The sequence below is a fragment of the Meriones unguiculatus genome, chromosome 7 (assembly GCF_030254825.1).
Source record: "Meriones unguiculatus strain TT.TT164.6M chromosome 7, Bangor_MerUng_6.1, whole genome shotgun sequence".
In the NCBI taxonomy this organism is placed as follows: domain Eukaryota; kingdom Metazoa; phylum Chordata; class Mammalia; order Rodentia; family Muridae; genus Meriones; species Meriones unguiculatus.
Window position 1 is genome coordinate 25,971,032 of NC_083355.1, and position 17,906 is coordinate 25,988,937.

Sequence of the window (17,906 nt, forward strand, 5' to 3'; positions counted from 1 at the left end):
ATCACTGGTGTGTGGTAAGTTATTTATTGAAAGAAATAATTGAGAACCATCTCCCCCCCTTCACATGCAGGTGGGCACACTTGGCTCCTGACGGCTTTAGGGACAGTAGGGCCTCCACCCTCCCCACCCAGTCTAGATAGTGCCAATGCCCCTATACCTTCATTTCCCTCTGAGGCCCCTCTCCCAGGGCAGATGGCTGAGCCCAAGCTCATGGCCCTGGCCTTCAGCCACTTCCCCAGGCCGGAGAGAGGGAATTAGCATGCAGATCCTGTCCATCCCTCCAGGAAGCTGGGAGGGGCGGGAGCTGAGTTTCTCATCAGAAAACCTGGACCCAGTAATAACTGACCAGAGCCCAAGAGGCTTGGTCGGCATGACATCTGGATCCTCTATCTCTGAACATGTCCTATGGAGGACATGGGCCAGCCCCCCACCCCACCCTGAAGCCCAGCAAACCTAAGCAATGTGTATCAGCTCTAGGCCCACTGAGGCCTTGACACACCCAGGACACCTGGAAAGCCAGTAGACCCTTCTGATCCAGCAGTTTCCAGGCCACCCTTGGATTGTGTCAGCACCATCTAGGCACTGGGGGGGGGGGGAGGGATGTCCTGTGTCCCCAACAGCTCCCAAGCTCATCCTGCCCCCAAAGAAGTACTCTCTGAAGAACTGGATTCTAGCTCTTCGAAAGGGTCAGAGGCCCACTCCTGACCCAGTGGGAGAGGAGCAGACCCATGCCCTGGAACCTGCAGGGTAGTGAAGAGGGAAGAGAGAGGGCTCCCTTCTCTGCAGTCCTTATGTGGCCAGCTTACCCTGCGCTGCTCGCTCTTCTCTCCTTTGAGGAGGTGTCTGGGAATCTACCCTGAGTGCTACTGGCAGTGCCCACTGGCCTCTCTCGGGAGAACTGCCCCCCCCTCCACACAGCCACCTTCCAGAGCTGAGGAGACACGGCTGTCTCCTGCCCGCTGTCGGGATGCCCAGGCTGCTCTCTAAGCCTAGGAATCCTGGTCAGGGTAGGGCCTCTCCTGCCAGCTCATTTCCTGCTCAATGCCACTCTAGCCAGAGGGCGGAGGTTCAGCCTGAAGCAGGCTCCTCTGGGCTCCAGATTTGCTGCATTCCTGGCCTCTGCCCTCTTCATCTGCCACCTGCTTCCCCCTGGAAGTCTGTGCCAAATAAGTCCTCGAAATTGGGTTTATTACTGGGGTCTCCCTCCAGAGGACTCGGTTCAAACAGGGTGAGGGGATCATGTACCCCAAGAGCCCAGTGCCTAGACTCTGCTTCCCTGGTAAGACCCATGCAGGTGGCTGCAAGTGCGCCGGGGTGCCAGCCCCGCCAGCCAGCCCTAGCTCTTCTTGGCCTCATGTTCTCGGCGGCGCAGCTTTTCCCGCTGCCGTGCTGTCTTCTCCTGCGCCTTCCGTTCCTTCTCAGCAGCCGCTGCCAGCTCCTTCAACTTCCGCTTCACCAGGGCCCGGTCATGCGAATTGCTAAGCCCCAGGCTCTGGGAAGAAATCCAGAGCGAAGTGAAGAGAGGCCCAGAACACTACCCGTGTACTCCCTGCAGGCCCCCTGGGGTCTGCTCTGAAGTATCGCCTGGGAAGTGGGCCCCAAAGGGAAGAGGAAGGGCCATGCAAGTGATCGCGGAGATGACTACTCTTGGCACTGGGTCATTTGTCCCCCATCCTTGGCTCCGGATCCTCAACCTAGGCTTTCAGCCACTTAGCATGACCCTACCCAACCTCCTGAGGTCCTCAGGCTGGAGCGTGATTTGCTCGAGGTCCCTCCCCGCCACCTCTCTACACTGTCCCCTTAGCACACCTCTGCCACCAAGCTCTGAGAATGAATATAGGTGGCAGCTGGCCAGAAAAAGAGGCCTGGCTTCCCAGCTTCGGATGGTAATCCCAGAGTCAAGGTCAGTCTGGGGCCCCGGGCTGGCGCTAGGAGGTCAAATGAAAGTGGTGGGCTTTGAGTTTCAAGTCAGGCTGGGGAGTCAGTCGCACTACACTGCAAAGATTAGACCAGAATCTTGCATAGAGGTCGGAAGCCATGTCAGAGGCTGCGCACGGAGAGGAACTCCCAGGAGGCAGGTCCAGGCAAAGGGGGTCCCTATTTTTGCACTCTGTCATACCTTCAGTTTGCTTCCATCCAGCTGCAGGAGCTGTGGCCCGTCCACCTCTTGGGCAGCAAACTCGGCCACATACTGTTCCAGGTTGAGGCTGCGCAGCCACTGGCCCACCTGCTGGCTGCTCCAGTGTTGTACGGTAGGGAGGGACTCGTCCAGGAACTGTGGAAGAGACGGGGAGAGTAAAGGGAGCCCAGCCTGGGGCAGGGCCTCCCAGCAGGCACAGAGGCCGGCCTCGCTCACCTCATCTGAAGACTGGGATAGCGTGTGGTAGGGGTAGGAGCACTTGGTCTCCTGCCGAGGACCGCCAGGCATCTTGGGGCTGCTGCTGGGAGGTGTGGAGTCATCGCTCAGGGTAGATTCCTGCACAGAAATGGATGTGTGCTGAGGAGCAGGTCCGATCCCTACCCCTGAGCCCGTCACCTTGACCAGATGGAGCTGAAATACTAGACTAGGCCCCAGCAGCTGTCCAGTGCTCCTGACCATGAACCCAGGACTAGGCAGCCAGACACAGGCGAGGATGACCTAAGTGACACATCAGAACCCGAGCCTTCTAGGAGGGAGCTGGCCACCTAGAGGACATGGCACAAGCATTGTTAGGCAGACAAATTGACAGGAACGGAGGAGGGTAGGCGCTGCTTCCTGCAGCATCCTTTTTCCAGGCTGGGTCTCGTGACCCTGTTACATAAAATCCTTCTCTTGCATTCTGGCTGGTGGGCACACCCATTGGCCTTAGATGTCTGGGAGGACTTGGGCGGTGTCTCACTCAGCATGGTGTCCCCTTGGGACCAACACGAAAGAAGGAAGAAAGGGAGGGTTTGAGGAAGAATATAGGGTAGTTAAAAACCCGGAGGGTCTCTCTCCCGAGCCCCAAGATTTCTGATTTTCCTAAGCCCTGGCACCATATGCATCTGTGCACATCAGTGGGCAAATTTCTTTTCTCCAGACCTCATGTGCTCATCTGTACAATGAATGATAATTCCTGCCTTGCCTATATCACAGTTAAAGCCACACACAAATCCTAGGCTTTCTGAAGTATAGTGGTCTGTGGGAACATAAGGAGACTTCAGTATTGCTTGTGTTGATGGTTCTCGTTTCCTAGGGGCTGCAGCTTTCAAAGCCCTCCCCCTCCCCCCTCTCTCTTTTTAGGCAGAGTTTTTCTAGGCTGTCCTGTGTCCTGGACTTACCCTGTAGACCAGGCAGGCCTCGAACTCAGAGATCTGCCTAACCTTGCCTCCGTGAGTGCTGGGAGTAAAGGTGGTCACCACCAGCCCCTGTGACTGCCCATCTCCTTATCTCCCAAACTTCCCAACATGCAGATGGCCAGCTCTTAATGGTGCAATCCAGACTTGATTGAGGCAGGGCAGTAGGAAACAAGGGTTTCTCAGACCGAGTGAGGGGCTCAGTAGGGGCTGAGTTCCTTAGTAGGGGGCTCAGTGTCCCCACCCGAGCGCTGAGGGTAAGAAGCAATATGAATGTACGAAGGCGGTATGAATGCATGAGCCATGAATGAATGAAGCCAGAGCAGATGGAAGTCATGATTCACCAGGTGGACTGGGACACGATGGGTCCCGGTCCAAGCCATGATGATGTCCCTGCTGTGAGCCTAGAAGCCAGCGTGGAGTAAGAAAGCCCTGGTGTCACGCTGGGCAGGATGGCACACTCCTCTAGTCCAAGCACTAAGCAGGCAAAGGGAAGAGGATTTGTAGTTCCAGGATAGCCTGGGCTACAAAGTAAAACTGTTCAGGGGGGAAATAAAGCTGGATGATAAGAAGGAAAGAGAGAGAGAGAGAAAAAAAAAGGAATAAAGACCTGGGCTTACCTGGGAAGCTGACTTCTTGGGGCTGAAGCTCTCATGTTTGGGGGAACAGGTCGGGGAGGTGGTGCTCCCCGAGGAAGCAGAGCCCTTGCCGCTGTCTGTGAACCATGAAAAGGGCAGGAACGGGGAGCCCCCTGTCCTTCCAGACCCTTCTACAGACTCCCTGTGGAGAAAGCATCCAGCATGGCGTGGGTTCCCCGGGAGAGGATGGGAACCGTGGGTGGGTGCCGTGGGTGTGTGCCGTGGGTACCTCTCACCTGCTGCCCATGGACAGGCGGTTGCTACCCTTCTCTTTCCGGCTCTTGCCAGTGGATGCTCTGCGGAGGGTGACCCTGGAAGGAGGCAGAGGGGATGGGACATACCTGCCTAGGGCGATGCTCTGACCCCAGCAGCTCCAAGGACACATGCAGCACCTGCCCCCACTCACCCCAGGTCCAGGAATTTTCTGCGAGTCTTCTTATCCAGGCCAATGGTGGGGCTGGCAGGCTCAGGGGGGCTGGCATCCCTGCTGTCATCTTTAGAAGAAGAGGGGGAAGGAAATGGCTAAAGGGGTGGTTTGCTGCTGCCCATGGGGGATGGTAGACATTTCTTGACTTAGAATTAGGCCATCCGGCTCTGGGGGTTCTTCACCAGCTATGTGACCCAGGATAAGACACCCTTCATTTCAAATATGCCCATTTTACAGTATCTAATGGGAGCCTAGGCTTTTGCCGTTTGCATACTATGAAAGCACTGCCCAACGGAGAAGATAGGACTTTTATTTATCTTTGAAACAGGGTTTCTCTGTGTAACTTTGGCTGTCCTGGACTCACTTTGTAGACCAGGCTGGTCTCAAACTAACAGAGATCCTCCTGCCTCTGCCTCCCCGAGTGCTGGGACTGCAGGTGTATGCCACTGCCTGGCGCTCACTCTGTAGACCAGGCTGGCCTTGAACTCAAGGAAATCTACCTGTCTCTGCCTCTCAAGCCCTGGGATTAAAAGTGTGCTCCACCACCACCTGGCAGAAGATAGGACTATTAATGTTTGTTAAGTCATTTGTTTTTGAGACAGGGTAGCAATGAAACCCAGGCTGGCTTGGGAACTCTATGTGGCCTTGGGCTTTTGACTCTTGTCTCTGCCTCCTGAGTACTTGGAAAACCAAGGCACATCACCGTCTCTGGCATTCTGCAGTGACCAAGGCTTCCTGCGTGCTAGGCATACCAGTGACTTTATCTTGGCCATCTTCTAACCAGCCTTCTTTCAGTCTTGGCTGAAATGTCACATCCTCAGGGAAGCACGATTTAACAATTGTGTTTATTTCCCGCATAGCTCTTATTATAGTTTGTAACTATACGTTAATTGCGGGGTGATTTGGGTTTTTTTTTCCTTTCTTAAGCTGTACGTTCTCAGAGGCCAAGGACTGTCTCTCTGCTCTGTTTGGGCCCAGTGATGTCTGGCATATGACAAGCTTCTGTAAATGAGCAACGGAACCGGATGGCCCACCGACGCTCACTAGCAAGCCACCCCTCCGCCTGTGGTAACGGCGGTTCCGCTGCTCGCCAGCAGGGGGCACCACGCCCACCGGGCTCACCTTCGCTGTGAGGCTCTGCTCTCGGATAGCGGCGCACGAAACTGGGGGAGCTATCGGAGGAGGGTGCGGAGCGCGGTGGCGAGCCGGAGGTGGCGGCCAGGCCCTCATGCGAGGCGGCGTTGTGCAGGGGCCGGTAGCGGGCAAGTGGCGAGGGCGGCGGCTCGTCCTCATCCAGACTGCGCCGCAAGCCGGGGGGCTCCAGGCAGAAAGAGCCACCGGCCGGGGAGCCTGGGCCCGAGTGCAGAGGCGAGCGCAGCCGGTGCAGCGGACTGCCGCAGCTGTCAGTCACCTGGAAGAACGGCAGCAGCTCACCCAGCGCCCCCCACTCCACCCCTGTCCTCACTCCCGGGAGGATGGAGACCCGTTTCCCCTGTCAGTTGTGCTGGAGCAACAGGGAAGCTCCGCTTCTTGGTGCCTGAAGGGACTGGGGCTGAGGTGTGGCTGAGCAGTGACAAGAAATGGATGATCACACGAAGTGAGGGCGTCCTGCTTCATTTGCTAACTGTGGGACTTCCCGAACCCTTCTGGTTGCAGCTTCATTTGTAAGATGGGCTCCCTTTTTCTTTTCTACAAAGGTACAGGAGCCAGAAGTGAACTGACTCAGATCTCCAGGGGCACAGTTCCCTGGAAGCACAGGGGACAGGGTAGGATGGGGGGAGGGGGGAAAAGATGTGAGTGTGTGTATGTTACCCCAACCTTGCCTCCGGGCCCATCAGAGCCTTCACCATCCTCAGCAGAGCTGGCACTGTCACGAAGCCTGGAGCGGGAGGGTCGGTGTCTCCGGCCCTTAGCCAGCAGCTGAGCCCTGGCTTTGTGTAAGCTGCTGTCCAGTCTGGTGGTCTCTGGTACAGCCAAGTCCAGGTCTGCAAACAGAGACCGGAGACACTTCAGAGGGCCGCCCCGACTCAACCACAGAGACATTTAACCAGTGCGTGGGGGTGCGCGCCTGTAGGTGAAGCTGGTGTATCCCACAGTTGGGCTGTTCAAAACCTGACCTTGGCGCTGGGGTCTTCCCCAGCTTCAGGATGATTCAATATGCTCCTGTTCACTCTTCTCAATATCTCTGGGGCCCCCGTGATATCCTTCACACCCACTCTGTATTGCCTGCTCCTCTCTCATCTGTAGACAGCCCTACGTAAGGACCACTTTGTTCCCAGCCCTGATTCCTCTACTAGATTCCAAGCCTAGGCACCTTCCAGGGAACCTACAAACAAAAGCCCCCTAGAGTCTCAGCCAAAGAGGACCCATCAGAGCCTTACATGGTGATGCATGCCTTTAATCCCAGCAAGGCCGAGGTGGGTAGGTCTTTGAGTTCAGATTCAGCCTGCTCTACAGAGCAAGTTCCAGGACAGCCAAGACTACACAGAGAACGGGCCTCTCTTCCTCCCTTGCTTCCTTCCTCCCCCCCTCCCTCTCCTCCTCCCTCCCTCTCTCTCTTTCCTTCTCTCTCCTTCCCCCCTCTCTCATTAGCTTGCCTTACTCAGGCTTCTTATCTCCTAGACCAATCGTCTACCCAAGTCACCCAGCTTGGACAGCTCTGAGCTACCCGTCTCCCTTCAGCCCTCCTAGACGCCCTCCTAGACGCTGTTCCTACACTTAGCTGTCTCCTTGCATCCTCGGCTGCATAGTCAAGCATCTTCAATTCCCATGTCAAACTGAGCTCTCAGCCTTTCCTTCCTGCCTGCCATGGCACTCCTGGTTGGTCTCCCTACCTTGGTAAACCCTCCCCCTCTCCTTCTTGCTACTCAGGCCAATCCTGGGTCCTTTTTGACTCCTCTTTCCCCCTACCTTGCCTCTTTCCTTCCAGATTAGTTTAGCTGCATTCCTGTCAGCTCCACCCTCAGAAGATCTAGCCCTATTGAAATATCGAGGGGAAGGATGAGGATGTTTTAGATGAGACACAGAATGATCCAGGGCAAGGAAGAGTGATGGGGGGGGGGGGATGAAACAAGTCTGCCCAGGAGGTGACCATGGTAGAAATGGGGTGTCCAGAACTTGAGTACGCGACAGGGTGCATTGTGCTCTTCTCTCTATTTCTGAGGCTGCCTGAGGTTTCAACTTTTTAGTCATTCTACAGCTATGGGCATCGTGTGGGAGTATATGCATTTGAGTACAGATACCTTCCCAGTTCAGAAGAGGGGTGTTAGATCCCCTGGAGCTGCCTGAGGGTGGGTGCTGGGACCTGAGTTTGGGGTCCTCTACAAGAGCGGTACCTGCTCTAAACTGCCCACTCCGCAGCCCAAGCTCTTAGGTTTCGTCAGCAAAATATTGTTTACGGATGAGAGCACATGTGGATACAGGCGCACATACAGAGAGGAGCAGGGAAGAGGAGGGGAGAGGGAGGGAGAAAAGGGGAGGGAGGGAAAGAGAGAGGAGCACCGGGTCTAGGGTTCCATCATCTCCTGCCTCTGCTATTGGAAAGGGCCTCCCGCCCCCTCCTTTCCCACTTAGCGTTTTTCAGCACAGCAGCCAGAGTGATCCTAATGTGATATGTCAGCTCCGTGGGTCTCCTGCTCAGAACCATCTCAAGCGGAGTCGGAGCCAATGTTCTCCCAGCGGCCTTCCGGATTCAGTCTGTGCTCCGCTTGCCTCTCTGAGCTTCTGCCTCTGTCCCTTCCTTCCAGCCTCCCTCATAGGGATCCAGACTGCACCTCAAACCCTTTGCACATATAACACCCCCTCCATATACCCCAAGTCACCATTCCTGTTTTTTTCCTATATTGTGTGCCACTCTCTGGCCTCCTAAATACACCTCTTTCCACCTATTAGACAATCAGTTCCATAAGGGCAGAGCTTTCAGCCGGTGACTAGATCATGGGAACTGCATAGCAGGTGCCCAGTGAAGACAGAAAAAGGGCCTGGAAGTGGTGGCATACACCTTTAAACCCAACACTCAGTAGGCAGAGAACCCTCAAGTTCCAGGCCAGCTTGCTCTACAAAGTGAGTTCCGGGACAGGCAGGGCTACACAGAAAAAAATAACAAAAACAAACAAACAAAAAGAAAGAAAAAAAGGGCAAAGAAGGAGCTATCCTTAAACGGACAAGGACACAGTAGCGATCAGGGCCACTGCCTCAGATGTGGTAGCCAGGCTGAGGCCTGGGTGGCTGTACAGAGCTGGCATTGTAAAGAGGGCCAGAAGGAGATTTGCTAAGCAGAGAGAGTGAATGGGCTTGAGGTGTCAAGGAACAGCCAGGGAACAGCCTGACTGAAGATGGAAGTAGACTTGGAGGCTGTGGCAATTGTCCAGGGATGTGATAGGGGTGGGGGTAGAGTTGGGGGTGGAGGAGGCTGGGAGGAGGCAGCTACTGTCAGGGCTGCTCTTTTGGGTCCAGATGTGACTATCTTCAGTTGTGATGAAAAGCATCCCGGTGCCCCTGGAAGCAGCCAGGAGCTGGTAATAGCTCACACTGCTCTAAGTGCACAATTACCGGTCATTGAAACCTCCTACAATCGTGGAGGACGGGACTCAGGATCCCCAGAGCAGCCTTAATTCGCCCAAGAGCATAGAGCTGGCGAAAGCTAGCTAGGGCCAAAGACAGTCGGTCTGACTCGATGCGCCAGACAGATCAGCTGTGTGACCTTTCCAAACAGAGAAGGAGGCAACGTTGAGTCTGAGCCCTCATTTTGTGGGGTGGAGAAACTGAACTCAGACGAGAGAGGTTTGGTCAGCTGTGCGGAGGGAGTCAAGACGGTAGCCAGGTCTCCTGGCCCCTGAGCCAGTGCTCTGACCTCCTGTCCATTCCCGGTACCCAGCTAGTATCCAACCTTCTGCATCAGGGTGATGAGTCCTTGTTCCACATGGCAACACAGGCATCGCCCACAGTCTGGAGAGCAAAAGGCCTCCTGGTGGCTTGGGGGGGGGGCATTTAAGGCAAGGTGGAGACAGTCTCACCAGAGCCCCTCAAACCTTCTATCTGTTCCCTTCCCTGCCCCCCACCCGGCTCTGAGCAGTGGGAGTGATGAATATTTAATTGTCTTCATATGAGGAAGCAGGCAGTGCCCAGCTACCTCAGCAGACAGGAGGAAAACAAAAAAAGGATTAGTGAGGAACATGGGGTAGGAGGTAGGGAGAGGAGAAAGAAAGGCCCTCCCCCTCACCAAGGGAAACTTACCTCTATGGACCTGCCAAGGTTAGCCTGGACCTGTGTAGAGCCAGCCTCCTAGGAAAGTGCTGTGGGAGGGGTTGGAGTTGGGGGGTGGAGGCTGTGTGGAGAGCGGTGTTCCCCAAAACAATGAGGAAGCAATATTGGCAAGATAGGGCCAGTGTTGATGGCCAGGAAGGAAGAACAGAGGAAAAGGGAGAGATGGGAGAAAGCAGGAGAAGCCGGAACCCTGTGGCATTCCTGTTTAGGAGCCCCTTGGAGTTGGACTCGTCCACTCAAATCAAGCTGAGAGACAGCCTTTCCGCAACACAGCTACACAGCGTGTTGACAGCTCTGTCCTGGTGGGGTGGTCGCTCAAAATGATAGTGGGTACATAGACACCAGTGGATGCTGAAGGCATGGGCAGGTAGGTGTGTGTGTGTGTGTGTGTGTGTGTGTGTGTGTGTATGTGTGTGTGTGTGGCAGGGGAGACAAGACCTCAGGCACTTATATATGTGACTTGGAAAAAGTGTATGGTGTCCAAGATGGAGAACACAGAAGTTTAGCCCAGTGACTAAAGGCTAGGAGCCAGACACTCTAGGGTTTTTTATCTCTGTCCTGCCACTAACTTGCCACGTGTGGTTTATTTATTTATTCATTCATTCATTCATTCACTGTGTGTATATGTTTATGCATATTCAAAACACATAGAATAGAAGCCAGAGGCTGTTGGCCTCGATCCCTCTCCACCTGAGTTTTAGAGACAGGGTCTCTCACTGAACCCACAGGTAACTGCTCTGGCTAATCTGGCTGCCCATAAAGCCCTGAGAATCCAGTCTTCCTGTCCCTGGCACTAGAATTACACGTATGTACTGCTTAGCCAGCTTTTTCGGCTTTTTTTTTTTTTTAAACAGGATATTTCTGTGTAGGCCTGGCTGTCCTGGAACTCTGTGTAGATCAGGACGGCTTCACACTCACAGAGATCCACCTGTCAGTTTCCCAGACACAGGGATTAAAGGCTTGTGCTCAGTTTTTATGTGGGTGTTTGGGATTGACTTCGTGACTTCCATGCTATGATTGTTATTATTATTGTGTGTGTGCACATGCATGATGTGTGACTGTGGGTGAGCATGTCATAGCACACACGTGGAGGTCAGAAGATAACTTGGGGGAGCTGTTCTCTCCCTAGACCTTTACATGGGTTATGGGGATCAAACACAGTTTAGCCCAGTTAGCGCCGCTATCTGTTGAGCCTTCTCACTAGCCTCGTGTGATCTTTAAAGCAAGTCATATCAGCAGTCTACACCCCACACCCCTGGTCTGTACAACTAACATTATTTTGCTAATTAGATGATACATTGTGTACCGGAGCGCCCTATCTGCCCTCCCCCATGCAATGCCCAGGAGAGTTGAAGGAAAGGCTCCATGGCTAAGTCTATTGCTAGACATGAAGCCACGCAGAACTTACCAAAAACTTCATCCACAGGTTCTCGGAGCTTTGAGGAAGCCATGACTCAAGAGAGCTGGGAAAGACAAAAAGGAGAGAGAGAGATCCTAGATAAGAGGCTCAACTTGGCTGTGGCAATAAGGAAGTCAATAGCTTTTAGCTTCCGGCTGTCTCACTGCTTTCCTTTCCTTTGAGCTCTTTGGCCCCTGGAAGAGAAGCCTGTGGGTGTTGAGGCAGGAGACTTAAGCAGAAAGCCAAAGCAAAGCCAATTCAGGGCATAGACTGCCTTCTGTGAGATGGGCCCAGCTCCCGGTTGCTGACTTCATATCCGTACCTGCACCGCCTAAGGCCCTTCAATCACTAGCATCCCCTAAAAGCCCCCACCGTCATCAAAATGTCCAACATCAAACCTGGAAGTCATGGAGATGATTAAACCCAGATCTCCCATTTTACACAGAAACAGAAGAGGGAGCTGCTGGCCCGAGATCTCAAAGCAGTTAGTGGCAAGTTCAGATGTAAAACCCAGGTGCAAACCAGCCGGGAATGGTGCTGCACACCTGTGATCCCAGCACTCAGGGAGGCAGAGGCAGGCGCGTCTCTGTGAGTCTGAGGCCAGCCTGGTTTGCAAAGTGAGTCCAAGACAGCCAAGGCTACACAGAGAAACCCTGTCTCAAACAACAAAACGAAGGTGCTCACCATCCATTTGTCTACCTATGTTCATGTCTATCTGCTTGATCTCCTTCCCCCCGCCCCGCCTCGCCCAGTGTGTACTCCATTGAACATCCATCCAACATCTATTCCATGTCCGTGCATCCACCCATCATGGCATCTATCGGTTCTCCATCTTCCATCCATCATGCTAGCTCGTTCTCCTGCCTCCATCCCTGCGGGCCTCACCACCTGCTTTTTCAAACTGTTCAGGAAGCTAGCACCACCAGCAGGGCCGCTCACTGTTCTCACAGTTCTCGACAGACTTGCAGATGGGGCAGGGCATTGAGTTTTCACAGAAGAACATCTCCGAGGCATTCAGGATGTTCTGGGAAGAAGTGTGGACGGACAGAGCCGCACTGTTTTGGATTTTGGTGTTTGTTTGATTTTGTTGTGGGAAGCAAGGAGAGCAGGTAAGGAAGAGGAACGGGACAAATGCATCTGAACCACCTTGGCCAGGCTTCCTACTAACATGTATAGGAGACAGGGATGAGAAGAGAGGGTTGGGGATCAGGGACCGTTGATGGTTCAGGGAAGGGAGACACTAAACGGCTGAGACATAATCTCCAGTTACTTCTAATACTCTGGGCCCTGGGAGGAGGGCAGGGCACTGGACAAGACCACACGCCTTCTAGCTCTCCTATCTTTTGTACAGACATCATGTCTCCATGAGCTGCTAGGCGTAGCGGCTTGGTACCCCCACTTTACAGGAGTGAGCCTTAATAGGCAAGAGCCAAGAGGCAGACGCTGACCCACTGTCTCCTGCTCCTCAGCTCTGTCCTGGAGGCTTCATCTGCAGTTCTGGCATTGCTCATGAGGAGGGCTGGGTAAAGGTGGGGGTGGGGCTGGGGGTTGGGAGCTGGTCTGCACTGGCTAGGATTAAGGCAAGCATTAAAACCACCTCCGATAGGCTTCAGGGATGTTTGGAACTGAGCCAAAACATGCCATATGGGAGAGGGGTCAAGGGTGTCTCAACAAGGACCCCTTTGCAGTTCTTGAACTCTGGGGACTAGGGACTAGTAGCCAAGGTCTAGAATATTCCTTCCTGGCCTGAGAGGCCAGAGCAAGGTAGGCTGGCCCTTAAGGTATCTGTCTGTACCTCTTCATTGGCTCACAAAGCCTTCTCTGACTAGGATCCAGCTGTCCCTCTTCTAGATCGCTGTCCCGGGTTACTGCCCTCATTTGTCTGAAAGCACTTCTCAGGTCCCTGAAGAATGGAGACCTTTTCATACTTGACCAGTTTCCTACTTGGGTCTTATCTCTCTTCCACAGAAGCCATATGCTCAGGACAGTAGCTGCTTCTACAGAATGGCTGCTCTCTGCAGACAGTAGGAAACACCTCCTCTCTCTACACAGAGAAGGCCAGCCCATGTGCTCCACTGACAACCCCAGTACAGGGGCGAGGTCCTGGTGTGCACTGAGGTCTCCTTTAGTCCCGTGGGTAGACCGGGGTCTCCAGCTCAGGCTCCCAGCCCATCCCGATTCAGCACCAACTGCTTTCTTCATGCCTGTCTTTAGCATAACTGTGGGGGAGCCTTCCTGCACTTTCCCATGTGGAACTCCATGGGCGAATACCATCCAGGAGGTCACCTGCCCCTGCCACCCAACTATCTCCTCCCTAAAACTCAGCCTTGGAAAACTAGATACCCACTCTCACCCCTCCTCCCACTCCTACACACGCTCCCTCCCTCATAGATGTTCAACTACACAAGGGTGCAAATGAACTCCTTCCCTCAGACGACCTTTGGGCTCCCTTGACACCAGTTCACTCCCTTCCCCAACAGCTACCAGTTCCTAGAGGACCATCAGTGACCTCTGACCTTTCTCTGGGAAAAGGAAAGGCTGGTAAGTTCCAAGCCGCCCAGGGCTCAAGGGAAGGAGACAGCAAAACAAAAGGTATACAACCTGGGGACTGAACGGGAAGGAGGAACCAGCAGACCCAGAGGTAGAGACTGCCAGCGTCCACAGGGAGCTGAGAAGAAAGATCAAGAAAGAACAGACCCAGGAGGCTCAGGGAAAGCAGCTGGGCAGCCCCGAGCCCCACCATTGGGGGAGGAAAGAACACAGCACCTGCCCCACAAGCACGATGGGAGAAGGGGGCCCAAGGAGAAGAGAGGAGAGAGGGAGAGAGGCAGCTGACAGTACGCAGAAGTGGTTGACGGCAGGTTGGCCTGCGGGGAGGCAGCTGTATTTGCTAAGGAGGTCGCGCCCCTCCCTTGCCACCAGTCTTCAGCCAGCTTGGAGCGGTCTGCAGGAGTTTGACAGCCCCTCAAAGAGCCGCGGAAGACGGGGTCGGTGGATAGCGCACCTGCTTTTTGTCATAGAGTCCCCTCTCCCTGATCACAGAGGCTAGAACAGTTTCTCTAACCCACAGGTCCAACTGCCCGGGTAGGAAGGAGTTAAGGCCTCTCCCCCTACCCCCACGCCAGTATTTCTTTCTTTTTCTTTCCTTTCTTTCTTTTTTTCTTTTCAAAATTAATTTCCCCAGGGGGACGAAGGGGATTAGGGACACGAATGCTATTTCTGTCTTCTTCTGACAGCCCAGCTCCCCAGTCCAGTGAGGTCTCCCTAGGGATAGAGGAAGAAAGGCCCTTGTCGCTTAGATCTATTTAGCCCCCCTGGGGGTCCCACCTTGAGTCCAGTAGTCTCTGGCCCTACTTCCCTTTCCATCATGGAGGACCCGGCCCCTCACCTCCAGCATCCGTCATTTTCAGAGACCGGAGCCCCAGGAACCCCTCAGGCCCATGGTGCTCGAGGCGAGTGCCCGGTAGGAGAGGGGCGGAGGACTTTTCACCCCGGCCGCGGGGGGCTCCGTGCTGGCAGGAATCGCTCCATCCCAGGGTGCTGTGGGGGATCGGCGGGGAGGGTCCCGGAGCCGGAAAGAATGAAGAGGCGTGTAGGGATGCAGGGAGGTCTGCGGGAAGCAAGAGGCGCGGGCGGGGCTGGACCGGGAAACCTGACGGAAGGATGCTCCGTGTGTGCGTGCGTGTACGTGTGTGTGTGCGTGTGTGTGTGTGTGTGTGTGTGTGTGTGTGTGTGTGTGCGCGTGTGCGTGTGTGTGTGTGTGAGAGAGAGAGAGAGAGAGAGAACCAGAGAGCCACCTTCCGCCCCGCCCCTGCCAAGCCCCTCGGGTCCCGGACCCTCGCGCCACAGGCCGATTTTTGCAGCGTCGCAGTGGTTAGGTCTCCATGGGGGTCTCCGGGATAAGGCGATGCGCGCGGGAGGCGGGGAGGTGGGGGGCGCTTGTGGGGAGGCCGGGCGCCCCGGAGACAAAGAGCAGGAGGGAAGAAGGGAGGAGGCGAGGCGGGCGGGCGGGGCGGAGGCGACAGGGACCGAGGGGAGGAGGCGGCGGGTGCCCGCGGCCCGGCCCGGGATCCCAATTGCCGCTACTTCTCGGACCGCGGGAGTCTCGGCGCTAGGGAGTCTGCGCGCGAGGAGCCGGCGAGTGGCAGGGAAGCGACCAGGGAGGCCGTCCTGCCTTAGCTCGCACGGGGCTTTCCGCCTCCTCTGCAGGGTCTGTGAAGGCTCCCGATTCTTTTATTCAACAAGCATCCTGGGCGCTGAAGCAGAAGGGGACCACTATTGAACAGAGCAGACTCGGTTCATTACAGTCAGGTTTCAGCCAAGTGGGACTTCCCAAGCCTAAGAGCTGTGGGTCCCGGAGTGTGTGAAAAAGACACTTCAAGTTCTGGAGGGGGCGTGCACCCTGGGCTCTGGAGTAGGGGCACAGGGAGGATTCCTAGAGATGTGTGGCCACTCCTGCTGGCCAGGCTGCTGGAGACTTACTCGTGAGCATTGCGGGGAGGATGGACCAACAGGGAAAATGAACGGAGGCTGGAGGGTTGACATTTCATTTACTGCTTCCTGTCGCCTCCCCCGCCCCTTCCCACAAAGGTTAACCGAGGAGGGAGGAGCTCCAACACGCATGTTAGACTCCTTGGGCACCCCAGTGGAGAATGGACTGCAGGGGGCAGCCGGAAGTCTGGCGCCAGCCTCAAGGGATTGTTGAAAGATGACAGCAGTGGGCATGAAGATTAAAGATCAAGCTGAGAGCTATTCTGGCTATAGAATTGAAGACACAGACAGGATTTGGAGCCTGCTGGACAAAGAACTGAGAGAGAAGGAGGGGTCTAAGATGGCTATGGGTCCTGGCTGGGGGCCTGGCAGTTCTGGAGCTAGGGGATGGAGGTTGGAATGGATGAGCTCAGACTTGGACCTGGTGAGCCAGAGATGGCGGGTCAGTGGTGGTGGTTGTTGTTGTTGGTGGTGGTGGTGGTGGGTGTGATCGCCAGCTAGCTACCATGCAGCAAGACTTGGGGTGTGCCAGGTACCCCTCAGATTCTTTTACACCCCCCAATAAACCTGTAATATAGGGGTTCCTCTCGTCCTCTAAGTGCACAGGGTAGAGACTCAAAAATGAAAATGGTTTGTTCAGGATGTTCAGGAGCAAGTGATGACCTTGGAGAAAGCCCAGTACTTAGTGAGAGCAGTGGGGTCTGGAGGGCTAGCGCACTCCCGATGGCTCATGGGGAATGGGCCGCTGCCAAGGGCCTGTGGGCAGCAGCATGTTGAGCCAAGAGTTCCCTAGAACTGTGAGTGGGGACAGTATCAATGGGGCTGAGAGCAGACCAGGGCTGGAGGACCTCTGGGTACATTCTGAGAGTCTGGTGAGGCCGCAGGTTCACGTGGAGATCATATCTCAAGTGACCACCTGTGCAGGCGCTCTCTAGGGCAGGTGGTTCTCAACCTCCCTTACACTGCCACCCTTTAATGCAGTTCCTTATGTTGTGGTGACCCTCAGTGTTCTCTGATGGTCTTAGGCGATCCCTATGAGAAGGGCCTTGACCCACAGGTTGAGAACTGCTGCTCTAGGGTTTTTGTTTTGGTTTTTCAAGACAGGGTTTCTCTGTGTTGCCCTGGCTGTACTGGACTTGCTTTGTGGACCAGGTTGGACTTGAACTAACAGCAGTCTCTGCCTCCATGAGTGCTGGGATTAAAGGTGTGCACCACCATTCCAGGCTGCTCTAGGATCTTAATGGGAGATGTGTGTGTCTTTCAGTGCTAGAATGGCACCCTGTTCCTATCAGGCCTAAGGTGCTGAGATCTGGGGAGGGGGAGGCATCTGATATCCCTCCTCTGCAGCAAATATTGAGGTTATGATCTGCTCAAGCTCAGTAGACGATGGTACTAGGTGGGTTGGGGGAGTTAAGAAGGCAAACTTCACAGTCTGCCGACACTACCTGACAGCCCTTCCAATGGACCTACGTCACGGGTAAGTCACAGCTCAGGCCTGAGAAGCTCCCAGAAAAGCCATACACAAGTCCCCCGGGGCATACAACACACTCATCCTTAAAGGTGGAATGCCACTTAACCACCATTGGAACATCTGGGAAAGGCCCCCTCCTCACACAGTCCGCGGGATGGGTACAGGCCTCAGGTCTTCCCCTTTGGATGCTTGTCCCGTCACCACAAACAGCCACATCTCACCACAAACCCTCACATCTCTCTACCTAACCAGGAGGCTCCAGCTGCTCTACTTCTCGGCGAGGTTTCCTGAGCAGGGACTTGGTGGTCTTGTGGCTCAGGAAATTCTAACCTAGGCATGATGGGCTGTTGTCATGGGTTCAGCCCTACCTGGCTCTACCTGCAACATTCCCTGAGCTCCCAATGTTCCAAGGACGATCTGGTGAAAGGAATTGCCCCAAGAGGCCATGATTGTTGCTAGCTTTCTTACGACTCGAAGGTAGGTGCCAGATCTGGACAGGCCTTACCTGGCCCTGAGACACAGAACCAGTTTCGAGGGTAGTTAACAGGAAGTCTGTGACAGAAATAACCATTAGGAGTAGCTACCTCAGGAGCTGTTAGAAAAAAAATTTCCTTTTTTCCCCCCTCCTCTGTGTAGCCCTGGCTGTCCTGTACTCTTTGTAGACCAGGCTAACTTTGAACTCACAGAGATCCACCTGTCTGTGCCTCTCAAGGTGCTGGAATTACAGCCTGGATTTTCTTTTTTTTTTTTTTTTCTTCAAGATAGGGTCTCTCTGTATAGCCTTGGCTGTCCTGGACTCTTACTGGAACTTTTACAGAGACCACTCACTCATCGCTGGTGTTACCTGGGGCCAACAAAAGTGACCAGAGAGCCTGGAGACTGGGAGTTTTGCTTTCTATC

At 54.6% G+C, this 17,906-nt stretch overlaps 1 protein-coding gene across 3 annotated transcripts; it reads right to left on the bottom strand.

The window, feature by feature from the left end:
- Nucleotides 1-5: 5 nt before the first annotated feature.
- Nucleotides 6-15,158, bottom strand: Samd14 (sterile alpha motif domain containing 14). Of its 3 annotated transcripts, none has more exons than XM_021641624.2 (10): nucleotides 14,433-15,158; nucleotides 11,054-11,108; nucleotides 6,199-6,365; nucleotides 5,503-5,791; nucleotides 4,360-4,447; nucleotides 4,190-4,264; nucleotides 3,936-4,095; nucleotides 2,357-2,476; nucleotides 2,120-2,275; nucleotides 6-1,492 (listed from the first exon to the last, which is right to left on the bottom strand). In XM_021641624.2, exons 2-10 carry the CDS (start codon nucleotides 11,094-11,096, stop codon nucleotides 1,337-1,339), a joined length of 1,254 nt encoding a protein of 417 aa, XP_021497299.1. In that variant the 5' UTR covers nucleotides 11,097-11,108; nucleotides 14,433-15,158; the 3' UTR covers nucleotides 6-1,336. The 3 variants fall into 3 exon arrangements, with proteins under 3 accessions (XP_021497299.1, XP_060242887.1, XP_060242888.1); XM_060386904.1 differs by having other exon boundaries at nucleotides 6,193-6,365; XM_060386905.1 differs by having other exon boundaries at nucleotides 6,204-6,365; nucleotides 14,433-14,780.
- Nucleotides 15,159-17,906: the final 2,748 nt, after the last annotated feature.